The sequence below is a fragment of the Streptopelia decaocto genome, assembly GCF_964273445.1.
Source record: "Streptopelia decaocto genome assembly, chromosome: 14".
In the NCBI taxonomy this organism is placed as follows: Eukaryota; Metazoa; Chordata; class Aves; order Columbiformes; family Columbidae; genus Streptopelia; species Streptopelia decaocto.
The window spans coordinates 4563720-4574613 of NC_138669.1; the positions used below are offsets into that span (position 1 = coordinate 4563720).

General features: G+C 54.1%; 1 protein-coding gene across 1 annotated transcript; it reads left to right on the top strand.

Annotated features, from left to right (window-relative positions):
* Nucleotides 1–4155: 4155 nt before the first annotated feature.
* On the top strand, nt 4156–8343 carry LOC309446096 (neuritin-like; the record flags this gene model as incomplete). The annotated part of the gene is made up of 3 exons (XM_082065514.1): nt 4156–4247; nt 4718–4865; nt 8118–8343. Exons 1-3 carry the CDS (start codon nt 4205–4207, stop codon nt 8341–8343), a joined length of 417 nt encoding a protein of 138 aa, XP_081921640.1. The 5' UTR covers nt 4156–4204.
* Between the last annotated feature and the right edge of the window lie 2551 nt (nt 8344–10894).

Here is a 10894-nt window from a genome sequence, read left to right on the forward strand (position 1 = left end):
ACAGCCTGGATGCTGTTGGCCTTTTTGGCCACCTGGGCATGCACTGGCTCACTGTTCACCAACACCCCCAGGTCCTTTTCCACCAGGCACTTTCCAGCTGCTCTTCCCCGAGCCTGTAGTGCTGCCTGGGGTTGTTGTGACCCGAGTGCAGGAGCCAGCACCTGGACTTGTGAAACCTCAGACAACTGGGCTCAGCCCAACAGCCCAGCCAGTCCAGATCCCTCTGGAGAGCCTCCTACCCTCCAGCAGATCAACACTGCCAAACAGCTTCGTGTCCTCTGCAGACTTACTGAGGGTGCACTCAGTCCCTCATCCAGATAATTGATAAAGATATTAAAGATATTTTTAGGACAAGCTCCAGCAGCACACCTCTCCTTGTTGGCTCCTCCACCACGTGTGTCAAAAAGTTATCATCAATGCTGCGCAGGAACCTCCTGCACTGTGTGTGCTGAGCTGTGTTGTCTCCCCAGCAGATATCAGGGTGCCTGAGGGGCCCCATGACAACCAGGGCCTGTGGCCATGAGGCTCCTTCCAGCTGTCTGTAGAGGCCTCATGGCTTCTCTTCCTGATCAGGGCCTGTAGGAAACACCCACAACACGTCACCCACATTAGCCTGGCCCTTCATTTTTACTCATAAGCTCCTGACTCGTTTTTCATCCCCCCAGGCAAAGTTTGATACATTTGAGCTGCTCTCTGTCCTGAAGCGCGGCTCCTCCACCGCCCTTGCTGGCCTGTCTTTCCAAATAAGTACAGACCCTTCCATGACAGTGTTCAGTTGTGTGAGCTGTGACTCTGTGCCTCTGTAATCGCGAAGAGATCATGGCTGTGTGACCACACACAGATCTCTCATTGTTCCTGTTTGTTCCCCATGCTGTGTGCGCTGGTGCACAGACATTTCAGATAAGGAATTGAGTGTGTGGGTTTCCCGTGAGGGGTGCAGAAGGATCCACCGCAGCCATACACACCCTGGAGGTGGTTGGCCCTCTAGTCCTCATCCTGGGAGGCAGCTCAGGAACATTTGCCGCTGCTCTGGTTGGCCTGGCTTATTGCTCAGTTGGATGTGGTGGTGTGAGCGTTGCCACTTTGGACACTGTCCCCAAGCCCTTCAGTTGAAAGCCCACCTCACCAAGTTGGCCAGCCTGTTGCCAAACGTTCCCTTGCCTCTTCTAGACAGGTGGATCCCATCCCTCCCTAGCTGGTTATAGTCATCAATGTCCCATTGTCATAGCAGCCAAGACCCTTAGGATGCTACCAGACACAAAGCCAGGAGTTTATGTGCATTATACATCTATTTCTGGCTGCGCCCGTTCCTTCAACTGGTAGAAGGGAGGAGAAGATGACTTGGGCACCAGATTTATTCACTTGTACCCCCAAGGCTTTATAGTCTTCCTTGATAGTACCCAGGCTGGGGCTTGCAGTGCCATTCATGCCCACATGGAAAGAATGACTGTGCTGTACAGAGGCAGAGCAAGATTAGGGCCTGGAAAAGGATGTCCATGAACAGTGAGGTAAACTTCAGCTACCGCAGGAACCAACTAAAGAAAAACCTTTCCGAGGGGTGAGGATGGCTGCTGGGCGTGATGGGATGGCTGTGAAGGACCACTCATCCATACATCCATATATCCGTACATCCATAACCACCATTGAGGGGGGCGTCATCCCCAACCCTGCTGCGCAGCCAACACCTCAGTGCCCGTGTCACCAAGGTGTGATGTCACAGCCCATGTTCCATCTGCAGCGCTGGTGCCCGGCGACGACCACAACTCAGCAATTCCCCCGAGCAATCAACACAGCCTGTCGTGTCTCCCCTGCTCCCAGTTCTTCCCGCTTGCCCTGCTAGTCCAGCCCTTGTATCCTCTTCCCCGTGCCTTTGCCCATACCTCCCAACCCTTCTCACCTGTTCCCACCAACCCAGTCCCAACCCTCTATTCTCACTATTTTTTCATTATGAAAGACTTGAAGAAGAGGAAGACTGCACTGCTGGAGGTACAGCCTCCACTGCCTAGGCAGGCTGGAGCAGGCACCGCAGGGATGGCGTGGGGTGGGGACCCCACTCTGGGGTGTTTGGGGGACTGGGAGCTCGACTCATCCTCTCCACCCACCCCTGCAAGGCCATGGGCTGGGAGAAGCCCTTCTGGGCTGCTTGTCCCCTGCTGAAATTGAGCATCCCTGCCTGGGGGACACGTCCCCATGGGAGCCCAGGGCACCCCGGGCTCGTACCAGAGGGATGCTCGGTGGGAGCAGCTGGTGCTGCCCAGAGCCTGAGCCCATGCCTCCTCTGCCCCTTTCCAGGCTGGAGCCAGGGCAGCCCAGCCCTGTCCAGGGAGCAGTGCAGAGATGGAAAACCACCAGCAGAGGGTAAGGAGCTAAAGGGCTCCGAGGCAGGTGTGGGGCCGGGGTCTGTGCCTGGGACCCCCCACAGGGCAGGGACATGGCAGTTCACACCTACCCTCTCTGCTTCCACAGATCTGGAAGAACAAATTGCTGCAGAAGATACCAAAGTGCACAAAGCGCAGGATCATCTGGCTACAGGTGCCAGCCCGTGGGTGCCGGTGGCCCAGGAGCTGCCCAAACTCCAGGCAGCTCCTGCTGGGGATGTGCCCAGGGGACCCATCACCCCACAGCTCTCCCTGGGCAGTAAGAGGGGTCGGGGGTGCTGAGACCCCTGTCCTACAGCTCTGCTGGGCTGCCCAGGGCAGGATCAATGCAATTTCTGCTTGGCTTTTGCCTTAGGTTACACCACACTGTGCACAGCACTGGGTTATTCAAGGAAAGGTTGAGAAGATGGAGGTGGATTTGACAGATACGGAAAACATGGAAGTGGACGAGGAGGTGGTCATCGAAGAAGAAATGGAAGTAGATGAAGAGGTTGATGAAGAAATGGAAGTAGATGAAGAGGTTGATGAAGAAATGGAAGTAGATGAAGAGGTTGATGAAGAAATGGAAGTAGATGAAGAGGTTGATGAAGAAATGGAAGTAGATGAAGAGGTTGATGAAGAAATGGAAGTAGATGGATAGTTGATACGTTGTTGATGGGCTTGGTGGGGTGGGTTAGACTGTAGAAGAGGGAGTTTTGTAGTTTGTTATATTTAGTGTGTTGATTGTATTTAGTTTGTAGTATTTCGGGGTTTTTTTTCTGTTAATAGTTTGTTGTAATTCAGTTTTTTCTGTAAATACATTTATTCATGTTTTTTCAGACCTGAGCTCTCTGTCATTTTCTTGTATTTGCAGAGTTGTGGTTTCCGTTCGCTCTGGGTTCCTGGGGCTGGAGGTGGCTGGGGGGGCTGGGACGGCTGCCCCGGGGGCAGGGGGTCCCTGTGCACAGAGGGATCCCACTTGCAGAGCTCGTGCCACTGGGCACCAGTGGGGTTGGTTCATGGGCTGCTGGAGAGTGGTGTCCCCAACAGCCAAGCTGTCACCAGCAACGGGTGAGCTCTGACGTGACCAAGCCCTGCATGGATACCATCCAAGCAGCCAGGAGACCTCTGGACGGAAAGTGTGAGGACTCACTGGGAAGAGCCAGGATTAGGCTGTAACGATGCAAAATTCTGAGTAATCCCCTGAAGGTCATGAGAGCCTTGGGAATGGTTGGTGCCAGGACTGAGGGAGAAGGTTTGGGAGCTGTAGGTGCTGATGTTTAAGGCTTTGAACTACACACACCCGGGGCTTTGCTTCACGTCCTTTGTTGCTTTCCCGTGTGCTGTGCCAAGAAACTAAACTGGACGCAAAGCCATCCGTGCCCTGCCCGTGTTCCTGCTGCTGGCAGTGGCCCCAGCCCCTGCTCCCCACCGGGGTGACACACACAGAGCGGGCAGCGCAGCCTGCAGGGGAATGGCGCGGGGCTTTTGGGAGTGGTGCTGGTGAATGGGTACCATGGGGCTCGTGGGTGCCCGGTCCCTGGGGTGCAGGGTGCGTGGATCCGTGGGTGCTGGCACAGAATCCCGAGGGGATGTGATGCCGGGAGGTCCAGAGCTGCAGGATCCAGGAGCCGCGGGGCGCGATGGGGCCGGGTTGCGGGGACGTGGCGGCTGCGGGCGCTCGTTAGCGCGGCCCCGCCCCCTTCCTAATTAGCCCCGGTCAGAGCCGCTCATTAGCGGTTGCGGGGTCGGGTGTCCTCCCTGCGAGGGCGGGCGGGGTCGCGGCCGCGGCCGGACATGGGGGTACGGGCAGCGGCAGCAGCAGGTGTGGCGGAGCCGGCGGCGGGATGGGGCAGCGCTGGTGCCCGGCCGTGCTGCTCCTCACCCTGGGTAAGGCTGCCGGACTGGGACTGAGGTGCTCGGCATGGGGCTTGGGGTGCCCGTGGTGGGGAGGGGCCGCTTCCCCGGTGGCCCCTTGGGTGGGTGTCCGGGCGGGGGGTGATGCGGGATCTCCTCCCTCCTCGCTGGATCGGTGCCCCGTGTCTCCCTGCTGTGTCCCGGCTGGAGGTGCTCAGCTGGCCGTGTCCCCCGCCTGTCCCTGCCGCCTGCCGGGGGTGCTGGGTCCGGGTGAGAGCTGGGGCAGGCTGGGAGCGGGCACCCTGACTGCCCCCCCATCGGCTCCCAGCATTGGCAAGGGCTGCACCGAGGCTGTTGTGCTCCCTGAGTGGAAGAGGGAGCTCACTGTGCCCCGGTGGCACCGGTGCTGTGACAGCGCAGGGTACTCGGGTCACCCCGCGAATGAGGTGGGCTCTGTCCACCAAAGGTCGGGGTGCTCATACCGACCCCTCGGTGGCTGGCAGGGCACCTGGCCGGGCTGCTGGCATCGGGCACCGCCTGTCACAACGTTTACCAAGACTTATCGGACTGCATCCTCAAGCTGGGGGAAAACATGGCCACATACGAGGAGGCAGATGGCATTGAGCTACAGGGCTTGCACCGTGTCTGCGGGTGAGTACAGCCCCGTGCCAGGACCCCCTGCATGTCCCAGCCTGTGGGGCTGCTCCCTGAATTAGGGAGGGTTTGTGGCTTATCTGTTCTGCATGGCCAGTGTGGTTTTTGACATTTCCGCTGTGCTGGGTGCTGCTCTCTGAACTCTTCTTCTGTTCTTTTGGATCCCACCAGTCTGTGCACACGCAGGTGCACTCCCTACCTTGCTTCAATTTCAGACAGACATGGTGAGCTCCCTCCATCCATCTGCTGCTCGGCTCCAGCTGGAGTTTGCACCCTCAACCCTTAGCAACAGCTCTAGACCCCAGGACTCATCCCATGACCCCCTGGCTGCCCACAGTCGGGAGAAGTGGGGCTGGTGGTCCTGATCCCTTTTGTCCCCCAGGAGAGGCTGAGGGAGCAGCTTGCACCCGACCCAGAGTTGGATCCTGCTGACCAAACTGGACTTTCACCCTCCCTGCTGAGACCTTTACTCTTTCTGGCTTGAATTTGCCCCACCGCTGTTTTTTGTGAGTTTGTAGTGAGTGCCCCAAGATGATGGTGTGGGAGGGACGCTAACTTTGTCCTAACTGTAGTAATAATAATAGAAGAGTTGGGTAATGAGGGGTGCTGTTGGACAGCTTTGAGGAAAGCAAATGAGCAGAAGCGGCAAGGTATTGGGGGTCAAGTGAAAGGTGGAAATAAAATGTTTGCAGAGATAAATGGAGGCAGCTCTGTGTCCCCAGCAGTGAGTTGTGGGGAGTTAAAAAGAGTTATAAGGAAATGCAGACAGCAATTAAGGGAAAACCTGGGTGCCTTGGGGGAGTGGAAAGCTGCCAGGGAAGGCAAAGGGCCGAGTGCCCTGTGGGTCAGGTTTTCTGAGCTGCTGAAAACCACCCCATGGGCTGGGAGGGGAAGGCATTGCCCTTGGTGGTGTGGGGGGGGCTCTGAGACCTGCTCTTGGTGCCAGCACAGCTGGCTGACATCTGGCAGTCAGTGGAGGCAGGTTGGGCTCTGGTGAGCCAGGACGAGGAGCTGGTACCGCTGCCAAGACAGGTGGAGGGTCCTCCAGCCTGCCCCAGCACAGATGGGTAACTTTGGTTGTTGTCAGAAGTGGAAAACACTTCAACAAAACTACTTTGCTCAAAGAGAATGGAAGACTAACTACCTGCCATTAAAAAAAAAAAAAAATAGATATATATTTTGTCCATGCATTCCCCTGCCAGCAGACGTGCTGGTGAGAGGTTGACTGTGACCTGCTCTTTCTCTTCTACTTTTTCTGTAGGACAGCCTAGCTCAGGATGCAAATCCTCTCCGGGGTGTGGTGAAGGCTGGGTTGGAATGGGAATGGCTCTGCTTTAGGCTGTAATATGAATACATACTTTTCTTGAACATGCGGCTGCTTGGTATTGGAGAACAACTGAGCACGCAGCCCAGCACGTGCTGTGGTTGACTGTCGGAGGAGAGGCTCTGCTGCTGAAATTCACATCAAACGTGCAAGAGATTTTTTTTTTCCTGGGCTCTGGGGCACAAACCATCACAGAACAGGTCCTGGGATGTTCCCTGCTGGACCCTGCAGGCACCGCTGCACCTCTAGCTGGGCTTGCTGGGGCTCAGAAAAAGTTGATTTCCTAGCTTCCTGACAGGAAATACTTCTGGATTATTTGCATGTAATCCTCAGCCTTCTCTGCTGCCGTCCGCTTTCCTGGTGCGTTGGTCCGCTCTCCAGGTGAGCGGGTGAGGGATGGATGCAGAGCTGGGGCAGGTGGCATCGTGGCTCTGCGTGCGTGGTGCTGCTCTGGGGCTTGGTGCAGCCCGCCTGGCTGAGCAGATGGAGGCTGTGAAGGATGAAACACTGTGAATTGCCATCCAGGCTGAAAGCAGAACCAGGCAGGAGCTGTCATCCCTCTCTGATTTCCCCCAGCCTTACTTTGCCCAAAGACACAGGCCTGGTTTAACCCTCACCTAGCAGAGCTGCCTCCTGCTGCTGCTGCAGCTTGGGAGTGAGCGCAGGAGGTTACCTGCGTTGGCACCAGCTTTTCTCATTATCTGGGGACATTTATTCTGCCACAGTGATTCAGTTTAATGAACTCCCTCACAGCTGGTGTTCTGATGTAAGCCCTGGTAGGAAAACCAAGTAAGTAGAGCACTCAGGTCCATGTGTCTGCACAAGGTGGTGTCTCCAGCATAGGGCACTTTGGGAAAACCGAGCAGCCCTTTTCCCATGTGCAGGGTCCCAACTTGGCCGGGCTGCATCTTCTTCATGTCCTCTAGGCACTCCCCAGCTTGCTGGTGCGTGATGGCCTGGAGGTGGTGCCCCCAGCTTGCTGGTGTGTGATGGCCTGGAGGTGGTGCCCAGCCCCAGCTGACGTGGGGCAGCAAAGCTGAGCTGGGGGGGAGGGCAGGAGGGTGCTCGGGGTGCGGGTTGCTGGGTGCTGTGGGCTGGCAGAGGCTGGTCCCTGCCTTGCCCCACCGCTGGGTGCCAGGACATTAATTGCTCCGAAGAAGCTGCAATATTAAATGCTTGTGTGAAGTTATTTTCAGGTAAAGGAATTCTCTTTGAAAGAAGTCATGGGGGGAAGGTTAGCAGCAAGCATGGTGGAGAGTCCTATCTGTCCCTTGGGGAAGGTTTTGTTTTGGAGAGGAGCCATTTCCAGAGGAGAGGATGGTCCACGGCATTTGCTGAGACTTTTGAGCTCCTGGTGTTTCATTTTGTGGGTTTGTACCTACAAAATGGAGACCTCACCTGTGAATTCAGCTGCATCAGGATTTATGGACACACTAGTATGCATGCAGCAACCTGCTGGGCTGCGGGTGCCCTCCCCATTGTGGCAGCTACAGCAGCCTTGGGGGAGTCTAATGCCTCGCTGTCCTCAGATCCTCAACAGCCAAAGAAAAATGAGGCAGGGATGCCCATTCTGTCCTCCAAGGTGGAGGGACACAGCCCAGCCTGGTACCTGCTGTTCTGGTCCCCGGGCAGCTGGAGTCTCCTCTCCCTGCTCAGCTTGGCACCTGTGGGCAGAGCCACTTTGGTTCTTCACCAGAGGTAAGAAAGCAGCTTGGGGAGGGGGATAAAGCCTTGGCAGGCTGGATACCACTCTGGCTCAATGCAGTGTGGGGTCATTCCATCTGGCACTGGCCACAGTGTGTGTTTGGAGTTTTAGCCGAGATGCTCTGGGAGATGAGGGAGGGGATGACAAAATACCATGGGTAAGCTCAGGGCAGCAAGGGACGGATGGGGGGACTGATGGGTGGTGTCTCCCCTGGCTGCAGGTACTGGGATGAGTTCCACACGTGTGCCCTGACGGCGCTCAGGGAGTGCCAGAAGGAAGCAGCGGCCGTCTGGGAGATGCTGAGAAGGGAATCTCGAAAACTCAAATTTCAAGGCAGCTTGTTTGACCTCTGCAGCCCCAGCATGGCCCAAAGCTTTGCCTGCACCCATGTTCCCAATGTTTCCATCCTTGGCATCCCCCTCATCATTACTTGGCTGAACTTATAAACTGCAGCTCTGTAAGTATCACAGCTAAGGTGGTGGCAGCACATGTCGTGGCATCTTTCCGATTATTTTTACAAACCTTTGGGGGAATACACTTTGTGGCGCTCAGCGAACACTTGGCTCCATCCTGCACCTATGAGATGTGGAAGAGCTTGGCACAGCTCCTGGGTTTTGCTGTTTCCCTGTAATTTGGGATGACACCTGTCCCCTCCTCCCTCAAGGCACTGACATGGATCTGGCTGACTGCAGAATTTGGGAACTTGTAGATACGGGGCAGAGGATATGGGGAAAAATGATAAATTGGTTGTGAACGCTGAATATTTTTGCTTTCTCCTACGGGAAGGAAACCTGTTTACTTTGCTGATACTTTCCACCAGATGAACTCTCCAGATTTTTGATTTGGGCACTGAAAAGAAGATGGACATTTTTACCACAGATCTGTGAGGTGCAGGGGCTGGTGTATGTCCTGTCAAAGGCAGAAGGGAGTCCTTATCACCCTGGCCTGGTCTTTTTCCTTTGAGGACATGGTGAAACCCCTGCTGAAGAATAATCACAAGTGCATGACTTCTCTTGTACACATCTGGATTCCTACGTAACCCCTGTGTAATGTGTAAAACCCTTTTCTAATGAAATAGAGGGCAAAAATATTTGGGGGGAGAGGGACTGTCAGGCTAGCAGGACAAAAGGATTTATAGCAACTGTTTGGCTTTAAAGCTTTCTCCAAATGTACCTGTAAGCAGCTCTGTGGCTGGCAGAGTGTAACTCCAGAGTATTAAAGTTTGTTGTAGAGTCTACAACATGGTAGAAGCTATTTGTCCTGCCTCCTGTTTGATAGTAGTCTCACCTCCTTTGTGGCTCAAAGTGGTGTTAGTTTTGGAGCTTCAGTACAAGCATGAAAGTATTTGCAATGGAGAGGTGCTTGCCCACGATTTCTGGCTGTGTTAGAAAAACACAGCAATTCTATCAAGCAGTACAGGGCAGTTTGGTGTTTTAAGAATGCTGCTGAAGCCCTGTGCCCTGCCTGGCTGCACGGGGCCACGGGAGCTATAACCAGCTGGGTATTTCGCCAAACCTGAAAATGTGCTTTCCAGTGTTAGCAGGGGCTGTGGGGCTCTGCAAGCGCCAGAGAGCCTACTGGATGCACTACAGATGTGTGGGCAAGCTTCTCCTGCAGCAAAGGATCTTTTTACTGACGGTGGTGTTGGGCTTTTTAATGATGGGTTGTGTTGCTCTGCTTTGGCTTTCACATGTTCTTTCTCTTACTGTCCCTATCACTTGACACTCTGCTCCTGCAGTAGCAGGAGGGAACGAATAAATTGAGGCAGATTCCACAAAGTAAGTCAGAGGAGCAGCTGGTGTTCAGATGGCACACCAGTGCGAGGCACCTGGGCTTCATACAGACACCAGAGCCGTCACTTCTGTACTTGGCATCGCCGGCACAAAGCCTTGTGGTGAGTAAAGGGTGAACCTGGAGGGAACCGCTCCGCTGCTTTGGTTTTTCTTCTTCCGCTCCAACAGCAGCATTTGCTGTTTGATCCAGTTCCCCTCTCCCTGTTACTTCTTTTCCTGCCTGTGGTGCATAGCTGGGGAAAGCTGAAGCAGGTGGGTCCTGTGTACAACCAAGGCTGGAGTCTTTCTGCCTCCAAATCCTGTACCTGCTCTTTGTTTAGAACAGGTGTTTAATGCCTTTAGGAAAACAAATAAGCACAGCCCCCTCAACCTGACAACCCTTAGTTTCTCTCTGGATTTGGCAACTTCCTCTCTGTTAAAATTTTCTACTTTTAAAAGCTTTGGGGAAGGGGAATGTGAGTCTCAGTGGAGATCTCCAAGCAGTCTTCTTTTTGCGGAGATACGAATACAAATGGTTAGCTGATGCTGCGTGGTCTCTGAGCAGAGCAGGTGTTGGGGCATATCTTCCCTGGAAGCAAATCACCCAACTATTGCACACAAGAAACCAAAGATTCATTAAGAAATTAAGACCATCTGCCACTATTCTGGTATGGAACAGTGGATCTTTTTAAAGCCAAAGGTGCTCCTAAATCTAACTGGAAGCACGTAAGTGAAAATGAGGTCTCACAGCATGGGAGTGATGAGCTTCAGAGGCTCCCTCCTCAATCAGTGTTTCATTTTTAGCAGAACTTCCCCTATGACTAGGACAATTACAGCTGATTTAATTAAAAAATATACAGATTCAGTCCTCAAAGTCAGCAGACTTTCAGAAAGCATTTCTAATCCTTCAGCACAGTTCATGCTGGTGCAGTGCAGCTTGTTGGATGTCCCACAGATTGTGTTAAATCCACGTTTGTCAAGGGTTCTTTCTGTTGCCTGGTTCTGAGGGTCTCCAGACACAGAACTGCACCCAGACTTTACCACCCCAAAGGAAGGCTGCTGAAGTGGTTACAGATATCTCAGGTATTCAGAGCATAAGGAGGTAAGTGTTCCTCGATCCTAAGTTTTCATCCCTTTTCTTACAGGGGAACATAGGTAGCACCTTTTTAATATGGTCTCACCGCAGCTCTGGGATCAGCTGTCCACTCTCCTTTAAGAAACGGGA